This window comes from Micromys minutus, assembly GCF_963924665.1.
Source record: "Micromys minutus genome assembly, chromosome: 1".
Taxonomy (NCBI): Eukaryota; Metazoa; Chordata; class Mammalia; order Rodentia; family Muridae; genus Micromys; species Micromys minutus.
Genome location: NC_137969.1, coordinates 35,838,464 through 35,858,598, shown reverse-complemented (window position 1 = coordinate 35,858,598; position 20,135 = coordinate 35,838,464). Strand labels below are relative to the sequence as shown.

Here is a 20,135-nt window from a genome sequence, read left to right as displayed (position 1 = left end):
TCTGATTGACTTTTCGGTGACTTATCAAAGAAGAAATATTTTCCGTGTTATCCAGGGAGAAGTATTTTCTGTGTGGAAAGCTAACATCAGTGACTCTAGCTTCTGTTCTTTGTGTGGCCTTGATTTCTGTTGATATTTATATGTTCATAAATCCGTCAATGGCAGGAGACGCTTTTAGAAATATTTTCCAGGGCGGTTTTTGGTCTTACCTTTAGATTATATCTGTGGCTGTTAACTTGTCCCGTGTGTGGCTAAAAACTAAATAAACAACCCATGTGCAATACTAACTGTATTGAGTAAGCACCTTGTTTTACACTGTATCAGACTCATTCTTGTGAACTTGACTACCCCTTTCAGACATTTCGTTGTCACGTGTTTAATGGAAGCCTGGTATGTCAGTTTCTGTTTGGATTCATTAACAACACTCAAGTTCTGCTTAGAGTTCATGAATTCAATTTCTAGGTATTTACTCAAACAATCTCTGAACTTTATATGGAATCATCCTGATTTTAGAAGAATGTTATTTTTTTCATAGATTTATTTTTAAGTGTGTGTGTATGTGTTGTTCAAGGAGGCCAGAAGAGGCCATCAGATCCTCTGGAGCTAGAATTATAGGTAGTTATAACCCATCTAATTGTAGGTGCTAAAAACCAAGTGGGTTTTCCACAAGAGCAGTGTGCATTCTTAGCTACTCAGCCATCTCCCCAGTCCCAACACATGTGTATTTTTGTTCTTTGGAGACCTTAGAATTGTCAATGAAATTCACATGAGGTCCTTGTCTTATTAGCATGTGTGTTGGTTTATATAAAATGTCCACTTGACATGCCTCCAGGGAATTTCTAATTCAGGTTGCCTATGGCCACTCCCTGAGGGATTATATTGATTATGTTACTTGAGGTGGTGAAAAACACCCCAGTATGGGTGGCATCATTCCTTGGGCTTGGGTCCTAGACTGCATAAATGGGAGGTAGAGGTTATCTAAAAGGCTGGGGTATTTCTTTCTAAACTGTCCGAATCTTTAGGGGAACAGAGTCTAAGATCTCAGTTTATGTTCAAACCCAGGAAGGATATAGTCTTGTCTAACTATGGCTTATTTTTAGCTTATTTGAGTTTCTACTGCTATGATAAAACACCATGACCAAAAGCAACTAGAGAAGGAAAGGGTTGAATTGGCTCACACTTCTACATCACAGCTCATGAATGAAAGAAGACAAGGAAGTAACTCAAGGCAGGGACTGATTGTACCACACTTGTGTAGGTGGTCTTATCTGTATAAAAACAAACAAACAAAAAACAAAACAAAAAACCCAACAACAACAACAACACACACAAAACAAAACAAAACAACAACAACAAAACCTGAGTAAGCTATGAAGGTAAGTAAGTGAGCAGTGTTTCTCTATCCCTCTGTTTGACTATGTCTCCATATTCTTGCTTTGAGTTCCTGACTAGACTTTTCTGGATAATAGACTACATGTCGTAATATGAAATAAACTCTTTCCTCCCCAAGTTGCCTCTGATCATGGTATTTATCACAACCAAAAACAAACTAGGAGAGAGTCTTCTCAGGATAGGCAGCAGTGGGGGACATTTTGTGCTTATGGAACAAGGTCTATTTTATCTGCCCTGGTAAATCTTGCCTTTGATCCTAACTATATGTTATCCAAGTGAATTCAGTATTCCAAAGCCAGGCATAGTGCTTAGTCCCAGCTTAGGAGCCAGAGGCAGCAGTCAGATGTCTTGAGTACAAGGCCACCCTGATCTACAGAGTGAGTTCCAGGACAGTCAAGGCTACACACAGAAACCTTGTCTTGAAAAATCAAACAAAAGAGAACGGAGAATGCTGGACATGTATGTAGCACGTGCGTTTCAATCTGTGCCTCCTGCAGCTGCTCACTGGAGCACAGTGACCTCTGGTGGCAGTGATGCTAGATGCTGCCTGTGTGACCTCAGGTGTTTGCCCGATTTCAGGCACTTCTACCCGGAGTTGAGAAAGCCCTAGACTTATCTGGACACAGCAGAAAGCCAACAAAAGGCTTATCCTGGAACATCTCTTGTCTAGAATGTAGCAAAGAGCAGTCTTCCTGGAACTGGAGATCCAAGTCTGGATGATCACATACCAGTCAGAATACAGAAAAGTCCGAGATAGGACAAGGAGCTGTCACCTCGTGACAAGGGAAAGGGATATAGGACAAGACCCCAAGGGAAAGCAGGACTGGACTTTTAACTAGGGAATCCAATCAATGGTATAAACTTAAAAATGGTCTTACTGGTACTCATACATGAGGAAACATGGTGCTTACCCGATATAGCATTTTGGCCTAAGGATTGCTTTACTGTTTAATAATAATATAAATCCCCCCAAATTAATAGTTTTCACTTCTTTGGTATCAAAATCTGTTTCCTGAGCACCTCTCTATGTGTGCCATAAGATACCCTTGTAAAAAGTAATGGGAAAAATAATACAAAATTACTAGCAGAGTAAGTTGCTTGCATAAACTGGTAATATTAAAAAAGGTCTTTTGAAAGAAACTTGTGTGGTTCCCAAAAGCAGACATGCAATAAACAGTCACAGGAAGAATTATGGTATGCCCCCATAACCTGCTCAAACTAGCAGAGGGATCCACACATGGAGCAGTTTTTCCTAAACACAGGAAATTCACAGCAGCCAGAGGCCAAAGTACCTCAGCTTGATTAAGTCCCTCTGCTCTAACCTCACAAGAAAAGTGAGCTGAAGTAAGTTGATATCAACCTGTTAGCTCCTTTCCAACAGTCTCTGCTCCCTGCTTTACGAAGCTCACCCTTCTGTTTCTGCCCAGTACAAGTTCTTGTTCTCTTTTGTAGAGTAAAGGTTGCCCCCCTCATGAGTATAAAGGCTAACGAGAACTTTGTCAGACTTGTTAAAATTCTGCTTCTGGTCGTAGGGGAGAGCACCGTCTAATGACAACGTTTCATTAGGACTGTGTGTTCCATTCTCGTTAGGCTGCTGTAGACTGTGTATCGAAGGAATGTCTGGGTACATCTCCAGTCTTTCACCAAGGCTGAAGTGGAGAGATATGGCAACTGGGAGAATTCCAGCCACACTCAGGGATTCTCAGAGAAAGAGCCAGATTTAATTTTGCCCCATCTTCTCTCTTATCTCTACAACAGCCTTCTTCTTACACTACCTACAAATACATTTTAATAAACATTTATTATTGTGTGTTTGTGTATGACGGGTGAAAAAGCACATGCACCAAGAGGACAAAGGACAACTGTGTGAAGTCAGTTTTTTCTTTTTCCTTCCACTTTTTCGTGGGTTCTGGAAATTAAACTAAGTAAGGCCACCAGGCTTGCACAGTAAATACCTTTATCTGAGACATCTTGCTAGCCCCCAAAACAAGTTTTCTGGTAGAGGATGCATATTATTTAATTCCTCTGATCAAAACAAATTAGTCAATGGAACTGTACACAGGCATTGTCTGAGATTGTTTATAAACTCATAGGTACATAAACAAGAGGAAGCTCTCCCATCAAGGATGGGTTCTGTCTGCTTAGGTGCCAACTTCTTCCTTGCAGCTCCAATAACTTCTGCCCAGGAGAAAAGAATCTACCGAGAAATTTGTGTTCTCAGTCAGCAAGTTTACTACTTGCATAGATTAAGCCTAAAACTCTTCCACAGTACACACTGGGTTGCGATCCTAACAAAGCCAATTTAAAAAAGACGGACGCTAGGGAATCAGGTTGCTTTTTGCAGGACTCCTGGTCTTATAAAAAAAAAAAAAGATTAAAAAACAAATACAAAACAAAACCCAGACTCAGTAGGAAACTGAAAGGCAATTTTGAATTTAGGGGGAAAAATAAGACAACTTAGACATCTCAGCAGCCTCTGGAGGAGGGAGACGGACGAGAGGAAAAGAGAAGACCATGCTTTTGGAGTTAAAGTTCAGAAAAGCAGGCAGGCTCAACAATACAGGCCTGGGAATGGTTGCATGGGGTAAGGAAGGTCTTCGGAGTGATTGAAAGTGTCCAGAACCGTAGGGCAAGCAGGGTTAGGAGTTTTGGTTAGTATCTGAAGGAGATAGGATGAAGAAAAGAAAAGTTAGGTTATTTCAGTGAAAACGGCAGGCTTAGCAACGAGGGTTGCAGACAAAGAAAAAAAAAAAAGCACACTCCCCCTCCTCTCCCCTCCCCTGTCGGACAATCAGCTCCCGACTGCTTGGAGCCTGACCCAGTGGCTTGTTATGCCTATACAAACAATTAAGAACCTAACCCTTGGTGACCTCTCCCCAAATTGCAAGCTGTTTTGGCTGGTAATAGAGAGGTGGGGGTGGGGTGAGGTGGGGCCCAGAGCTATGAGGGGAAAGTTCCATCGGTGACTCCAAGCCTGTCCATTGGTTTGGCTACCTACGATTGGTAAAAATAAATTAAAAATAAAATAAAATTAAAAAAAAAAAAGCTCTTTAACTCTTACTGGATCCCTGCCAGCTACTGCTTTGGTAATCTCGGTATTCCGTGTAATGCTGGAATTTGCTTTTACCAAATGTCCCAGTACTCGAGTCTTCCTCCTATCTGATAGCTGCAGACGACGTGCTGAGGGCTGGAGAACGCCGGCGCGGGCAGGCTCAGGAATGGCGGCCCGGTGGTCTTCCCCGCTCCCGGGTCAGTCTCGCCCTCCCAGGGGACTCCCGCTGTCTTGCAAGCCTGCGCTTTCTTTCCTCGCTCACTACCTCTCTCTATTTCATAGCACCTCGCTCGGCCAAAAGGACATATTAGAGCCTGAGGTGAACCGGAAGCCAAGGGACTGCTTAGGTGAAACCACGGCCACAGCGCGGGATAAAGCTCCCTCATAGTGCGCGGGCGGGAAACCCGAATTCCCGCGTTTGGGGCCTGGGCGGTGACCGCAAGCCTGTCGAGGCCCCGCCCTCACGATACGTGTCGCGCGCGCTCCTCGGCCCTTCCTCATACACGCATGCGCAACGCGGGCCGAGCGCGTCGCCGCGCGCAGGCGCACTGCGAAGGGCGCGCTTTTCGGTGGCTGCTGTCCCGGCAGGGAGCGCAGGTGGGCGCCGGTAGGCTGCTGTTCTCCGCTAGGCCGGCGGGCCTGGGCTGTGGTCGCCACGCCGAGCGTTTCTTTGGTTTTGTTTTGTTCTGTCCGTTCTTACACTCGGGTTGTCGGAGAGAGTGGCTTTGGGAAACCCGCGGTGAGGCTCTGCCTCTGGGTGGCGGCTGGGGTTGAGGGGACGGCCTTTGGGCGTGGCGGTTTGGGGTCAGTCATCCGCTGCTGCCTCCCGCTAGGACTGTTGGGAAGGCTGGAGCGGGTTTGTCACCCACACGTACTCATTTTGACTTTCGTGCTTTCGGCAGCCCTAACCACAGGTGAATTTCTCCGAAAGTCAGAAGTGCTCCAGCATCTGAACTTGGCGCCCAGCATAACATCCTCATTATGAAACCTTTTTAAAAAAAATTCATTATGTAGCTAATGTATATATTAAGTATATGTGAGTCGTATTTAGAATGGAGCCCCCTACCGGATGTATGTATTAATAGCTAGAAATCAGACACACTTCTGACCCCAAGCGTTTGGGATGGTTTCAGGCCATGCACAGTCGCTATGGCCTGAGGGAGCACCTTTCAAAGGGAAGAAATAATAATTCATAATCTCTTGTATTTCTAAGCTCTGGGGACTCTATAATGCTTTCAATAATTACAAAAACCTGTCAGCTAAATAATGGTATACACTACTCCCCCCCCCTCAGCCTTCCCCCCAAGTGAAAACACATAGTTTAAGAGATATACTCAGTCACTGCTGAAGAACAGATTATGCATTCAGAATTCAGGGCCTGGGAAATGGTTTAGTGGGTAAAAGCTTGAGGTCCTGAAGCCTGGGGCCCCTAGGAACTGACATGGTAAAAAGAAAAAACACAGTTCCTGCAAAAAGTTGCCCTCAGATCTAAACCCACACCCCTCCCCAGTAGATAATAACTAATTAAAACTTAGATGTCCAGTTTCTAAAGATAGGTTTTATCGATTCAGATTCTGTGCTCCAAATTCCTATGCCACGTAGCCACTAGTAAGTCAGAGTTCTGTAAAGTTCAGAAATGATGTGTGGCATATAGTAGGCACTCCAGTTTTTAATCATTTTAGTGGATACCATGGACTAGGTACTGAAGAAAATCTAAATATGATGAAAAGCAGTTCTTGTTTGCAGAAGCTACCTGTCTAGTTTGAACAACCAATAGCGTTCTAAATCAGAAAATTAGCGAAGTAAAGAAAATTGGGATGTAACTCGGATGTCCATACTTTATAGATTTTCTCAAGCGCACAAAGGTGGAAATGACTTAGAAGTGTTAGGTTAGTACCTGTGTTATTGAGCAGTGGCATCAGACTGTTTTTGGTCCTAAGTATCTGTAGTTGTAGGATTTGACTGACTGGAAAGGAAGTGAAACTTGGGAGATGACTAAATGAAAAGATGGTGGTAGAAGAGGACAATGTTTTTGAGAATGACTAAAATCGGTGATTTTAGTTGATAGACTGAAATGAAGCTATAAAGAAGATATTATAAGCATTGTGAACCTTTGTGGTTGATATTTCCCAAGTTATCTCTCCGTCAGGTTCTTATTTCTGGTGTTGTATAATGGAGAATAAAGTAAGGTTAAAGCAGATGAAAGCAGGGTTCCTTTCTTGCCTCAGGACTGTTGATCCAGTTTCCATTTAAGTTCCAGTCTCACTAGATGTTAAGTTTCCTATTGTAATAAGCAAAGATGCATGTATGTCGACCTATAATGTGGTACATTCTTTCCACAGCATTGTCAGAGATCAAAGTTATATTAACCAGGTGGTAGTGGTGTATCCTTTAGTTCCAGTGCTCCCGAGGCAGAGGCAGGTAAATCTCTGAGGTTGAGGACAGCCTGGTCTAGAGAGTGAGTTCAGGGCAGCCAGGGCTATACAGAGTAACCCTTTCTCAACAAACCACCACCACTAACACCAAACCCACCACCACCAAAGCTATATTAAATATAGCTCACATAAAAAATATTGTTTATTTAGCTATACTTCCAGATAAATAGGAATTAAATTTAAAATTTTCTTTGCTTTATCATAGTACTTAGGAAACCAAAAAGTTTTCTTAAAAGTCATCTTAGAATCCAGGCAAATTCTATGTTACAAAAACAGTTTTTACATTATTTAGTGATAAGTGGGGCACATTTATGCCAGGCTGTGCATGTGGTTGGTAGGGGACTACTTTCAAGAACCATGTAGGTCCTGAGAACTTTTAAGTTGGCAGACTTGAGAGCTGGTGCTAAGCCATCTCCCTAGCCCAGTTGTATATTTTCCTAAGATTCTTTCTAGCAATGTGAAGGGGATTGTGAGAATATCTCAGGAAAAATCTGATGTAAAACCCCTTTCTAGTGGACTGTTTGGTTTATTCTTGGAGTTCATTTTTTTAAAATAAGTTTTAATTTTTAACACTGAGAAATGGGGAAAATTTGAAAGATTTGTGGCATCATGTTTTGCATGTCTATTCATGATAAATCATTAAAAATATTAAATGTCACCATTTATTTCTATGTTCCACACAGCTCAACCTATGCTGATAACATTGAGAAGTATTCAGTACCTGGTAAAGGACATAGTGCTTCACGTGGAACTTGGCCTTGATTTCTGGCATTGGTCATAATCATCAGAGTTCTCTCTAGTAAGTCAGTTCTTTAATTCTCTCAGCTCAGTTTCTGCATTTGTATAGAAGGGGTACAAGTTTTCAAATCATTTTCATAATACCTGATTTGATTCTCACAATGGTCCTTCAGAAACATCTGAACATCCAAAAATTGTAAGCGGCTTGCTTAGTACTGTCTTTTTTCTTAAAAAGCAGTCTGAAGATTTCAAGCTTCATCATGGCATCTTCATACTTAGTTTTGACTGTTCCTCTCAGTGCTGCCACCTACCTACCCAACCTTTTCCCTTGTTCCTTCTTTCTCATTAGATCTCTCTGCCTTCCTATTACTTGTCCCATTGCCCTATCTCCCACCTCCCTAAAGATAACCACCTCCTCTCATGATCACCTTCTATGTCCATGGTCTACAAATATATATATGTAAATGCATGCACACACACAATTTCTAATTATTTCTGCATTCGTATTACATGGTCCATTGCTTCTCAACTCCCTAAAGATCACAACCTTTTCTCATGATCCCCTTCTAGTTCTGACCTACAGACACATTTGCTCGTGCACATACGATTTCTAAATCCAGATTCTGCATGTGACAGAATGAGATATTTGTCTTTCACAATCTGTCTTATTTTGCATAGCATAAGATTTTCAGGATTTTTTTTTTTTTAATGGCAACATAGAACTCCTTTGTGTATTTATATATCATCTATTGATGGACATTCGAGTTGTTTTATGGCTCCTGTAAATAGTGTAGCTATAAACATGGATGCACTATCATTTCTGTGATGTGTGGACTTAGAAATCCTAGTATATACCCAAGAGTACAATATTCAGGGTTTTTTTGTTTGTTTGTTTGTTTTTTGTTTTTTGTTTTGAGAAGCATTAATGCTGATTTTTCTAGTAGTTGCACAAATTAGCATTTCCACCACCAGGGAATAAGGGTTTCTCTTTCCCTACATCCTTGACAGCGTTTGTTGTCATTTGTTTTCTTGATGACAACCATTCTGACTGGGGAATAGAATCTCTAGACGGTTTTATTTTGCAATTTCCCTGATGACTAAGAGTACTAAACACTTGTGCAAGTATTTATTGGTTGTTTTTCTTTTGAGAACTGTTTAGTTCATTAGCACAATTTTTGATTAGAAGATTGAGGGGTAGTTTTTCAGTTCTTTATATATTCAGAAAGGGTATGCTTTTGTGTGCATGAGTGTGTACATTGTGGCCAAAAGGTGTCAGATCCCCTAGAGCTAGAGTCATGGTGGTTGTGAATAGCCATGTGGTTGCCCTGTTCTCTATAAGAGCAGCAAGTGCTCTTAACTGCTGAGCCATCTCTTCAGCTGCCTTCTACATTCTTGTAGAATCTTTTTTTGTAACTCTGCTCACTGTACAAGCATGAAAATGCAGGTTTGATCCCCAGAGCCTATGTAAGAAATCTGATGGCAGGTACTTGTAATCATATTGGGGAGGACAGGCTGGTCCTTGGGGTTTACTATAATCTATAACCTACTTGGTGAGCTCTCATTCAGGGAGGGACCTGTCTTCAAACACAAAGTGGACAGTGCTTGAGGAATCATATCCAACTCACAAGAGAATATTTTGATTCTTTTGTATTTAGTAATACTTGATAAATGGCCCAAAAATGTGATATAGTTTACAGGAGATTCCATTGGCTATTGAGAAGAATTTTTTTTCTGTTAGATATAGTAGCCTATAAATATTTGTTAAACTCATTTCATCTCTGGTATGGGTTAACTCTGAAGTTTCTTTGTTGATTTGTTTGGATGACCTATCTCATGAGAATGGGAAATTGAACCATTAATTAATTTTAAGTCTTTTTTTTTTTTTGGTGCATATTCTTATATGTACACCTGTGTATGGAGGCTCTCTATGGAGGCCATGTTTTGATATTAGGTGTTTCCTGTTACTTGTCACTTAATAAATCCTTCCTTTAAGTTGTTTATGAAATCTTTTGGGACAGAGTCTCATGTATCCCAGATTGCCTTTAACTTACCATGTAGCTGAAGGTGGTGACCTTGAACTTCTCTTGCTGAATCTACCACCCAAGTACTAGGATTATAGGCATGCATAGTTATACCCAGTGTATGTGGCTGGGCATCAAACACAGGACTCAGTCATGTTAGTAAGCACCCTACCAACTGAGTTATGTTTCCCAAGCCCTGTCTTTGGTTACCTTTAAGTTCTTTCTGTTTAAACCCATGAATATTTTCTCTGTAGGAAAATAACTTCATAAGTAAAACAATTTAGCATCTATGAAATCATTATTTGGTTGTCCTTAATCTTGAAAACTGTGTCAATGCATCTCTGTGTCACAGGTACTTGAAATACATGTTTAACTAGATGTTTCTTTTATAAATTAATAATCTGTCCTTATAAATGAACCTTATAAATCTGTTGTATTTTTTTTTTTTTTTTTAGCACAGAGTTTTATACTTTTGTTTTCTTTGTGAAACTGATTTGCCTTCAATTTTGTCTTGTGTTATAGAACCTTTGACATGGAGACATCCAACTCTAGGTCTGTGCAGGTGGACGAATGGCAGAAGAATTACTGTGTGGTTACATCCAGCATATGTACACCAAAGCAGAAGGCCAATGCATACCGTGCACTGCTACTGCGTCTTCAGGATGCATATGCCAATGCCGATATCTCTCAGGTCTTTGCTACCAACCTGTTCAAAAGGTACACAGAAAAATACTCCGCAATTATTGATTCTGACAATGTTGTAACTGGCTTGAATAACTATGCAGAGAGCATTTTTGCTTTGGCAGGATCTCAACAGACTGACAGTGACAAGTGGCAATCTGGATTGTCAATAAATAATGTTTTCAAAATGAGTAGTGTACAGGAGATGATGCAAGCTGGTAAAAAATTTAAAGAATCTCTGTTGAAACCTGCTGATGCATCAGTAATCATGTGTAAAGAGCCCATTACCTTTGAGGTTCCTCAACTTAGTGCTTGTGGAGGTTCTGAAGAGGCTGACCTATTAGCCAGTTCAGTTCATGGCACCGATATGACCCAAGCCATTCCAGGGAGTAGTCTGAGATGTCCCCCATTTCAGAGTACTCTGCTGCCTATGGCACCTAATACCACTAAGCCTTGTCTCACCTCCTCAACACCTTCAGGAGTGTCAACCTCTGCAACATTTTACAGGACACCATTATTTGGAAACACCGAAAAGGAAACTCAAAGCTTTCCTAAAACCAGCACAGGACTAAATATGTTCTTACCTAATCGGTCTTGTGTTCCTTCTGGCTGTGAAAATCCTCGAGAAAGGAAGGCTTTTAATGATTCTTACACCATTGACATTTTTTCCAATTCAACACTGAATAAGGCTTCTAGTAAAACAGAAGACAGTGGCCAAAGGGAAGATAGCTTGCCTACGTTTAAAACTGCAAAAGAACAATTATGGGCAGATCAAAAAAAAAAGGGCCATTATTCCCAGCATACATCTAAATCTTCTAATGGTGGTATGAAAAAGTCTCTGGGAGCTGGAAGATCGAGAGGGATATTTGGAAAGTTTGTTCCTCCTGTATCTAACAAGCAAGATAGAAGTGAGCAGAATGAAAAGGTGAAGCATAAGTCCAATGGGGCAGGGTCTATAGAACCAGCATACCTCACTGACGATCGTCTGAAGAATGTGGAGCCAAGGATGGTTGAACTTATTATGAATGAAATTATGGACCATGGGCCTCCAGTAAATTGGGAAGATATTGCTGGAGTAGAATTTGCCAAAGCCACAATAAAGGAAATTGTTGTGTGGCCCATGATGAGACCAGATATCTTTACTGGATTGCGAGGACCCCCTAAAGGAATTCTGCTCTTTGGCCCTCCAGGAACTGGTAAAACTCTGATTGGCAAGTGCATTGCTAGTCAGTCTGGAGCAACATTCTTCAGCATCTCTGCTTCTTCATTGACTTCTAAGTGGGTAGGTGAGGGAGAAAAAATGGTTCGTGCATTGTTTGCTGTTGCAAGGTGTCAGCAGCCCGCTGTGATATTTATTGATGAAATTGATTCTTTATTGTCTCAAAGAGGAGATGGTGAACATGAATCTTCAAGAAGGATAAAAACAGAATTTTTAGTTCAGTTAGATGGAGCAACTACATCTTCTGAAGACCGTATTCTTGTGGTGGGAGCCACAAATCGGCCCCAAGAGATTGATGAAGCTGCCCGGAGAAGATTGGTAAAAAGGCTTTATATTCCCCTCCCAGAAGCTTCAGCCAGAAAACAGATTGTAGTTAATCTCATGTCTAAGGAGCAGTGTTGCCTCAGTAATGAAGAAACTGAACTGGTAGTGCAGCAATCTGATGGGTTTTCTGGAGCAGATATGACACAGCTTTGCAGAGAGGCTTCTCTTGGTCCTATTCGTAGTTTGCATACTGCTGACATTGCTACCATAAGTCCAGATCAAGTTCGACCAATAGCTTATATTGACTTTGAAAATGCTTTTAGAACTGTGCGACCTACGGTGTCTCCAAAAGACTTAGAGCTTTATGAAAACTGGAACAAAACATTTGGTTGTGGAAAGTGAATACAGCGATTGAAGGGAGAAGCTGCCATCTAATAGTTTCTTTACCTTTAGCATAGGAAGCTTAGGGTGTGCTACTTATATTGTTTTGGAGTATATCCTGAGTTCTATGCCTCAGAGTAGAATGATAACCACTTGATTGGTATATAAGTATGCTCAATTTGCCTTCCAGTTATTACATGATATATAAGCCCATTTCATTTAAATAGAATGACCTTTTGTTTCTCAGTGAATTCAAATTAGAACTTTAGTCTGTAATAATAAAGTTTGTCAGTGAAGTATTAGTATGGTTTACATTTGAAACAGCATTACATTATTGGCTTAGAGTTACGATCTTACCAAAGGCTAGAATGAAAGCAACAGAAAGTAAACTACTTTCTGTTAACCTGTGTTGGTTTGTAACTTGTTTTGTGGGCTTTTTTCCTATCTAAATTAACTAATAAAAACATGGTTAGAAATAGCAATGTGTAATCTTGTGTCAGGGATGTAGCCTGCCTCAAACAAAAGATGAGAAGTGGTTTTCTCAAAGGATCTTGGAAGTTTTGTGTTACTATTTTATCTGATAATACGTATAAACCTATTATTTCACCCTTTTCCAAAGCTAAATGTTTTTAGATTGTTCCATCATTTTGTTTTGTAAAACATGTTTATTGTAGAAACTTAAGACAGAAGCAAAGAGAATAAAAATTGTTAGTTTATTACCACTTTGATGGAAATACTTAATTTTGCTATAACTTCTTTCAAATTATTTGTTTTAAACAGTCCTGTATAATATGTATATGATTTTACTATACTTTTGTAGTTGACTTGTGTTTCCTCTCCAACTGATATGCAGCTATGTTGGCATGAAACATTCTCTTTGCCTCAGATTTCCCACAGCAGTGATAGTTCAGGCCTATGCCACCATGCACAGTTAGCCAGTTCTTTTCTTTCTTTCTTCTTCTTCTTCTTCTTTTTTTTTTTTTTTTTTTTTTTTTTTGATTTGGTATATTTTGTTTTATTCAACTCCAGTCTTACAAAGTCTAATAATTTTGTTCCCTCTCTTGGAGGATGCTGGGGACTGAGCCTGGGTCCTTGTGCATGTATTTCTTTCAGCAGATCCAAGTCTTACTATTCCTGACCCAATGGCTTATGTGAGTATACTGATGAGTCATTCAGAGTCATTCAGGTTAGTTTAAACTATGCCTAAAAGCACACCACAGGCCGATGATAGCTTTGGAAACTATCATCCAATTACAAATGGGAGGCTTGTAAGAAGCTGGCTTTATAATTTTGAGTGCTATCATAAATGTCTACAGAAATAATTTTCCTTTACATACTCTTTCGTACAGATTGGCTATAATTTACTTTTTTAAATCTATTTTTAAAATAAGTTTTATTTATTTATTTATTTATTTTTTATTTGTTTTGGTTTTGTGTTTTTAAGACAAGGTTTCTCTGTGTAACCTTGGCTGTCCTTAAACTCACTCTGTAGACCAGGCCGGCTTTGAACTCATAGATCCCACTTGCTTCTGGCACTTTTCAAAAGATTTATTTTATTTGAGTACACTGTAGCTGTCTTCAGATACACCAGAAGGCTGTATTGGATCTCATTACAGATGGTTGTGAGCCACCATTTGGTCCCTGGGAGGTAAACTCAGGACCTCTGGAAGAGTAGTCAATGCTCTTAACTCCTGAGCCATCTCTTCAGCCCAACTATAATTACTTAACACAGGAGCTGATACTTTTCCTTTGTAAATATGGCAACTTTAAATGGAATTCAAACCTTTTTTTTTTTTTGTAACTTTTTTTTTTTTTAGATTTATTTGGAAGCTGGAGAGATGGCTCAGTGGTTAAGAGTACAGACTACTCTTCCAGAGGTCCTAAGTTCAATTCCCAGTATCCACATGATGGTTCACAACCATTTCTTATGGGATTTATGCCCTCTTCTGGCTTGTCTGAAAACAGCTACAGTGTACTCATAAAATAAATAATTTTAAAAAAGATTTTATTTTATGTATATGAGTGCTCAATCTACATGTACACTTGCATGCCAGTAGAGGGCATCAGGTCATAGATGGTTGTGAGCCACAATGTAGTTTCTGGGAATTGAACTAAGGACCTCTGTAAGAGCACTGTGTGCTCTTAACTGCTGAGCTGTCTCTTCAGCCCTGGAATTTGAAACACTTGAAAGTTTGTACTTCATGATGGCTCACAGCTACCTATAACTTCAGTGCATGGGGATCCAGTGCCCTCTTGACTTCAGCAGGCATCAGGTTCAATGGTACACATGTATACATTCAGATAAAAAAAATCAGTACAAATTATTTACACATAAAATCTAAATTTTAAAGTTTGTGTTTTAGTATAGTGTATTTCATTATTTTTCATTTACCTTTTATTTATACATTGTTGCTTTAAAACCCTTTGCAAATTTCCCCCTTTGAAATATGTGATTGTCACATTAGAACTTAAGCTACCGTTTTGACTTTTTTTATTTTTGTGTGTTTGTTTTTTGTTTTCAAGATAGGGTTTCTCCATGTAGTCCTGGAACTCACTCTGTAGATTAGGCTGATCTCAAATTAGAGCTCTGTCTGCTAAGTGCTGGGATTGAAGGTGTGGGCCACTACTACTGGCAACTCTTTTAACCTTTAGTTTTACTTTATGCAGATAGGTGTTTTACCTTTATGTAGGTCTGTGCACCATTTGCATGTAATAACCACAGAGGCCAGAAGAAGATGTCATATCCCTTATGACTAGAGTGACACAGACACTTATGAGCTGGGAATCAAACCAAGGTCTTCTGCGAGAACCTCTTAATTGTGAGCCATTTCTTTTGCTCTAACATCTCAAAATATTTCCTAATATCCAATACTTTATCCTTGTTAGGACTTGAATATGAAGTGTGCCTCACAGGCTCATTTGTTCAATCATAGTGGTGCTATTTTGGAAGGTTCCAGAGGTAAGACTTATTTATAATAAGTAGGTCATTGGGGTTCTATCCTTGGTGCCTTGTCCCAGGTTTTTGGTTTTTTTTCTGCTTTCTTTGTGTGAAGTGAAGACTCCCCTGCCACAGGCTCTGTTGCCGGATCACCTTTAGCAGAACCTTCTGAAACAAAAGAATCAGAATTGGGTACAGTTAAAAGTAACTAAGCCCTTTTACTATTCCTGGACCTTGGATCCTTAGGTATTAATTTGAAGAAATTAAATACAGTTTTTCTTATCTGGAGCTTATTGTCTTTAGAGACCATTTCAACACTCTTGTATCTTAAAAGTTACCATGATGTGGTAGACAATTACCATCTGCCCATTGGTGTTTTGATATTTTTTTTCTGTTTTTTTTTTTTTTTTTTTTTTTTTTTAGGACAAAGTTTCTCTGTGTAGTTTTGGCTCTCTAAGAATTTACTCTATAGACCAGGGTGGCCATGAACTCAGAGATCTGCTTGCCTCTGCCTCCAGAGTGCTAGAATTAAGGACATGTGCCACCATTGCCCAGCTGATTTAACTCTGTAACTTTTTTAAAAGTACACTGCAGCTGTCTTCAACCACAGCAGAAGAGGTCATCAGATCTCATTACAGATGGTTGTGAGCTACCATGTGGTTGCTGGGATTTGAACTCAGGACCTCTGGAAGTACAGTTAGTGCTCTTAACCACTGAGCCTTCTCCAGCCCCTGTAACTTAGTCTTAATTTTATCATTTTTTACTATTCCCTTCTTCCCATTGACAACACCTGTCAATACTGACTTTTTACTATTAGTCACCAACCACAGGCCATTCCCTTCTGTGGAGTTTAGTTTGTGTCTGGGAAAAATATTGTTTAAATATGTTAAAAATACATTCTGGAGGGAAAACACAGCATCTTCAACAACTGGTGTGAAGAAAACTGATATACCCACATACAGAGATGCTTCTCTCATTTTGCATAAAACTCTAAATGGATCAAGAACAACATAAGACCTGAGACCCCAAAACTGCTTAAAAAATACATATGCTTCAATTTATAAACATAAGTAAAGACTTTCTGAATGAGATAGTAGTACAGGAAATAAAGTTTAACAATACATGGGATTTAATGGAAAGTCTCTGTACAGTAGAGAGGAAATTGTGAATCAGCAGTTCACAGAATGGAAAGATGAGTGTAAATTTGTTGCAATTTCAGAAAAGGGAGGAAAGATTGGTCTTTCCAAAATAGTGTGTTTTAGGTGTTTCAGTATTGGATTGTTGTGGAGTTCCTGGACTGTACTTATAGTCTGCCTGTGGAAAGGCCCACTGAGATTGGTCTTGTAGGGTCCAGTCTTTAACAGTCAGGCAGCAGAGCAGGCTGTGGGTCAGCAGCAGTCTTCAATGGAGAAATTGCAGAGACTGGTCCTGCAGAGTTCATGGTCCATCAAGACCCACTAGGAAGCAGGGCTCCTCACATTAGAGTGATTTACAGTAGTCTGATTTTTGTAAGCCTGTGGCCTAAAAAGTGAGTTCATGCTGCTACCATATTCCTTATTTGGCAAAGCAGTGAGTTTTAGGGTGCTTAAGAGTTTAGTTCTGTTTTTACTTTAAAACTTGTTTGCTAACTCGTTTTTAAAGACTAAATCTGCCTTAGTTTATAAAGAAAAGTCATTTCTCTACATCCCTCTTACTAGCACATAGGGGCAATCACTTGGACCCACAGAGGACATCATGTTCACCTCACAGTTAAGGGCAATCACTTGGACCCACAGTGGAGTGGAGATCATGCTCACCTCACATGTTCACTGCTGAGCAAGTGAAAAACACTGCAAACAGTGTTAACCCTTTGTCCAGATGTGCTGTCATGTGCCTTTTATCCTAGCAGGCCAAGGTAAGCCTATCTTTTTGACTTACATGCTACCCTGATTTACATAGTGACTTCCAGGTTGTCCAGAGCTAAATAGTGTCTCAAAAAAGATGTTTCCAATGTAGGAAGAATGTGGACAGAATTCTGAAAATGTACTAAGATCCTGGCCCGTAATTTCAACACTGATCTAGGTACTGCTTGAAAGGGCTTTGCAGATAAACTTTAGTGGAACTAAAGATAGAATTATTTATATAAACCCAATGTAGTTGCATGAATCCTTAAAGCAGGATGTTTCCTGTCTGGTGGGAAAAGAGGTAGTCAGATTCGAAGCTCACTCCACAGTGTAAAGCCAGGGTTTGAGCGAGGCCTCAGCTGACCACAGGTCCCACACTGAAAACAACAAAACCAACACCTCAGGCCTATAATGTGATGCATAAGGCAATTCTTTGAGATACCTCCAGTAACTGTAGGCTGGTTTACAGCAGAGAAAGCAACAGACCTACCAACTAGCCTTGTGCTTTACAGAACTGAGATAACATTGTGTTGTGTAGTATACTAGACTTATGGTAATTTCTTAGAGCAGTGTTGTGTGACTGAAAATGTCCCCCATAGGATAAGGTGTTTGAACTGTTGGTCTCCAGTTGGTGCTGTTTGGGGAGGCTTAGTAGTTACTGTTCTGTTGAACGAATTATGTCACTGAAGGTGAGTTTGAGAGTTTAAAAATTCTATATTGTATTCATTTTTCTCTGACTTGCAATTTATAGACATGAGCTTTTAGCTTACTACTCTAATCTTCCTTGCTTCCGTCCACTCTACCATCATGAGTTCTTATCCCTTTGGAACCATAAGCCAAAATAAACTCTTTAGTTGCCTTGGTCATTCTATTTCATCACAGCAATAAAAACATAATATTTGTAAGAATGACAACCAACAAGCACCAATTCTAAGCACAGAATCAAGGAGGGTCAGAAGTGTTTTCAGTTTTTTGTGTATGCGTGTATGTCTGTTGTGAATGATTGCTGAGAATCCTGCCAAGAATGATCATCCTTCCCTCAAACTCTGTTAGCAGATCTTGGAAACTGCCTTTGTAGTTAGCACTTCACCACCCTTTCATTTCATAAGGCCAGGGCCATTGAGGAGACATTTAATGTACACAGTGAGAAATGCATATGTAAATGAACTGTTCTAGGATCCACCTGAACAAGTAAAAAGAAAGGTAAAATTAACCTGCCAAAGATCCCAGCAGATAGTGAATATGAAAACAACTTATACAATACTGGATCTTTTTCTAATACTGGGTTTTAGAAGCACAATAAGTCCTTATATTTCCAGAGCATCCTCATTATAAGTCACTCTGTTTCAGGTGTTCCTTCAGCTATATATTGGCCAGGGTGGCCAAAAACTTAACAGCAGGAGCCGGAGAGGTAGCTCACTGGGTAAGGGTACTGGCTGGTAGTTAAGACTGTTCAGGTTTGATCCCTAGCACCCACATGACTGCTAATAACTATTTGTAATTCCCATTCCAGGGGAGCCCTGGCCTCTTGACAGTACTAGACAGGCAAGTGGTGCACAGGCATGCATGAGGGCAGAACACCCATACACGTAAAGCAAAACAAAAATCCAGAGAAACCAAAACAGTATTTATAAATGAAGCAAGGTGGTTTCCTTTTGGTTCATTTATAGTGAGGAAGAGTTAGAGGGACGTAGGTCAACAAAGTAAGGTGGTCACTGCTTATCTCTAGAGGGCACTGCAAAGAAAAATGGTGAGAAGGCACAGACCTGCAGAGGAAAGGGGAGAATCCAAGGATTCTATAAAACATCCAACCCAGCTAGGTATGGTGGTGCACAGCACATCTTTAATCTCAGAGACCGTAGGCAGGTAGATCTCTGTGTTTGAGACCAGGGCAGTTAATCGGAAAAACCCTGTCTCAAAAGAAAAACAAAAAACAACCAAAGCCAAACCAACCAACCATGTATCCCCAACCCTGCACTGCCTCAAACCGTCCAACCCAGAGTCAGTTTACAAAACTTGTAGTCTGAAGGCTCCACTCTCATGAAGAGAAAAAGCTTTGGCTTTATCCAGTATTCAGTCTCCTGGTTTTACCAGACATTTGTTCATCTATCCCAGAAAGTGAGTGTGGGCATTCCTAGGGGACCTCTGTCACCCTACCCCATTATATTCAACCAGGAAATCATTTTTAGACCTTTGAAGTGCAGGTTTGGGTACTATTCTCTAGAACTGAGCTTCATGGGAACAGGCCGGTTTCCGCATAGCTGCCTCATGTAAGAAGGCTCTTCATCTTGGTATTTCTGCAGAGTCTGGCACTGACATTTAACACAGCCACCATCATTAAGCACTGTGCTGTAGCCTAGGTGTATTTTATCCTAGACTAAGATCATGAGGCAGCAGGAGTTACAGCCCTTGAATCCCAGGACTATGGAATCAGTATTTGGGTGTATACATACAGCGTAGTTATTCAAAATGGTAATGCACTCCAGTTAACTTAAAAGAAAACAAGCTTATTTTTAAGCCATTGGACATGAATAATTAATTTTAAAAATTAGGGGCACTGGATTTATAAGGGCTGTGAGGGTCCCTTTCAGAAAGTCCTCTTAGGAAACATTTCACATTACATATAGAAAATGGCTGAAAGAATGATGACCAACCTCAAAACAAATCTTTAAAAAACAGGTTAAAGGTCTCCATGTTTTGCACATATATAATATTTCAAAGTAAACCTCAAAATCAGAATCTATAGCAAAAACTCACTCATCCAATTCCAAATTGAGGAAAGCAATCAAAGCAGCTTTAAAAAGTAGCTGTGAGGCAAATATGGACTTCATCTGCATTTTAAGAAATTGAATGTTCAGAAACCCATTTTACAAAGGAATCTTTGAGCAAGCAACATATATGCATAACATTACATCTGTGACTACAGAAGTGGATAAATTCTATTTCATCCAAGTTTGGGTACAGATTTCTGTGGGCTCTCACGCCTGTAAAAAATGTCTTGGCTGTATGCACGTTTCTGACCCAGAGCAACAACACAGCCCCCAATGCATGGTAAGTATCTGTGTACATAATTTCACAGAATATCAAAAATTGCTGTAAGACGAGGGCATTATTACAATTTAAAGGAAATG

General features: G+C 40.0%; 1 protein-coding gene across 4 annotated transcripts; it reads left to right on the top strand.

Annotated features, from left to right (window-relative positions):
• Positions 1 to 10,170: 10,170 nt before the first annotated feature.
• Positions 10,171 to 12,204, top strand: FIGNL1 (fidgetin like 1; the record flags this gene model as incomplete). Of its 4 annotated transcripts, none has more annotated exons than XM_080919548.1 (2): positions 10,268 to 10,355; positions 11,756 to 12,204. In XM_080919548.1, the coding sequence occupies 2 exons, from the start codon at positions 10,268 to 10,270 to the stop codon at positions 12,202 to 12,204; spliced, it is 537 nt and encodes a 178-aa protein (XP_080775674.1). The 4 variants fall into 4 exon arrangements, with proteins under 4 accessions (XP_080775671.1, XP_080775674.1, XP_080775673.1 ...); XM_080919547.1 differs by having other exon boundaries at positions 11,510 to 12,204; XM_080919546.1 differs by having other exon boundaries at positions 10,445 to 12,204.
• Positions 12,205 to 20,135: the final 7,931 nt, after the last annotated feature.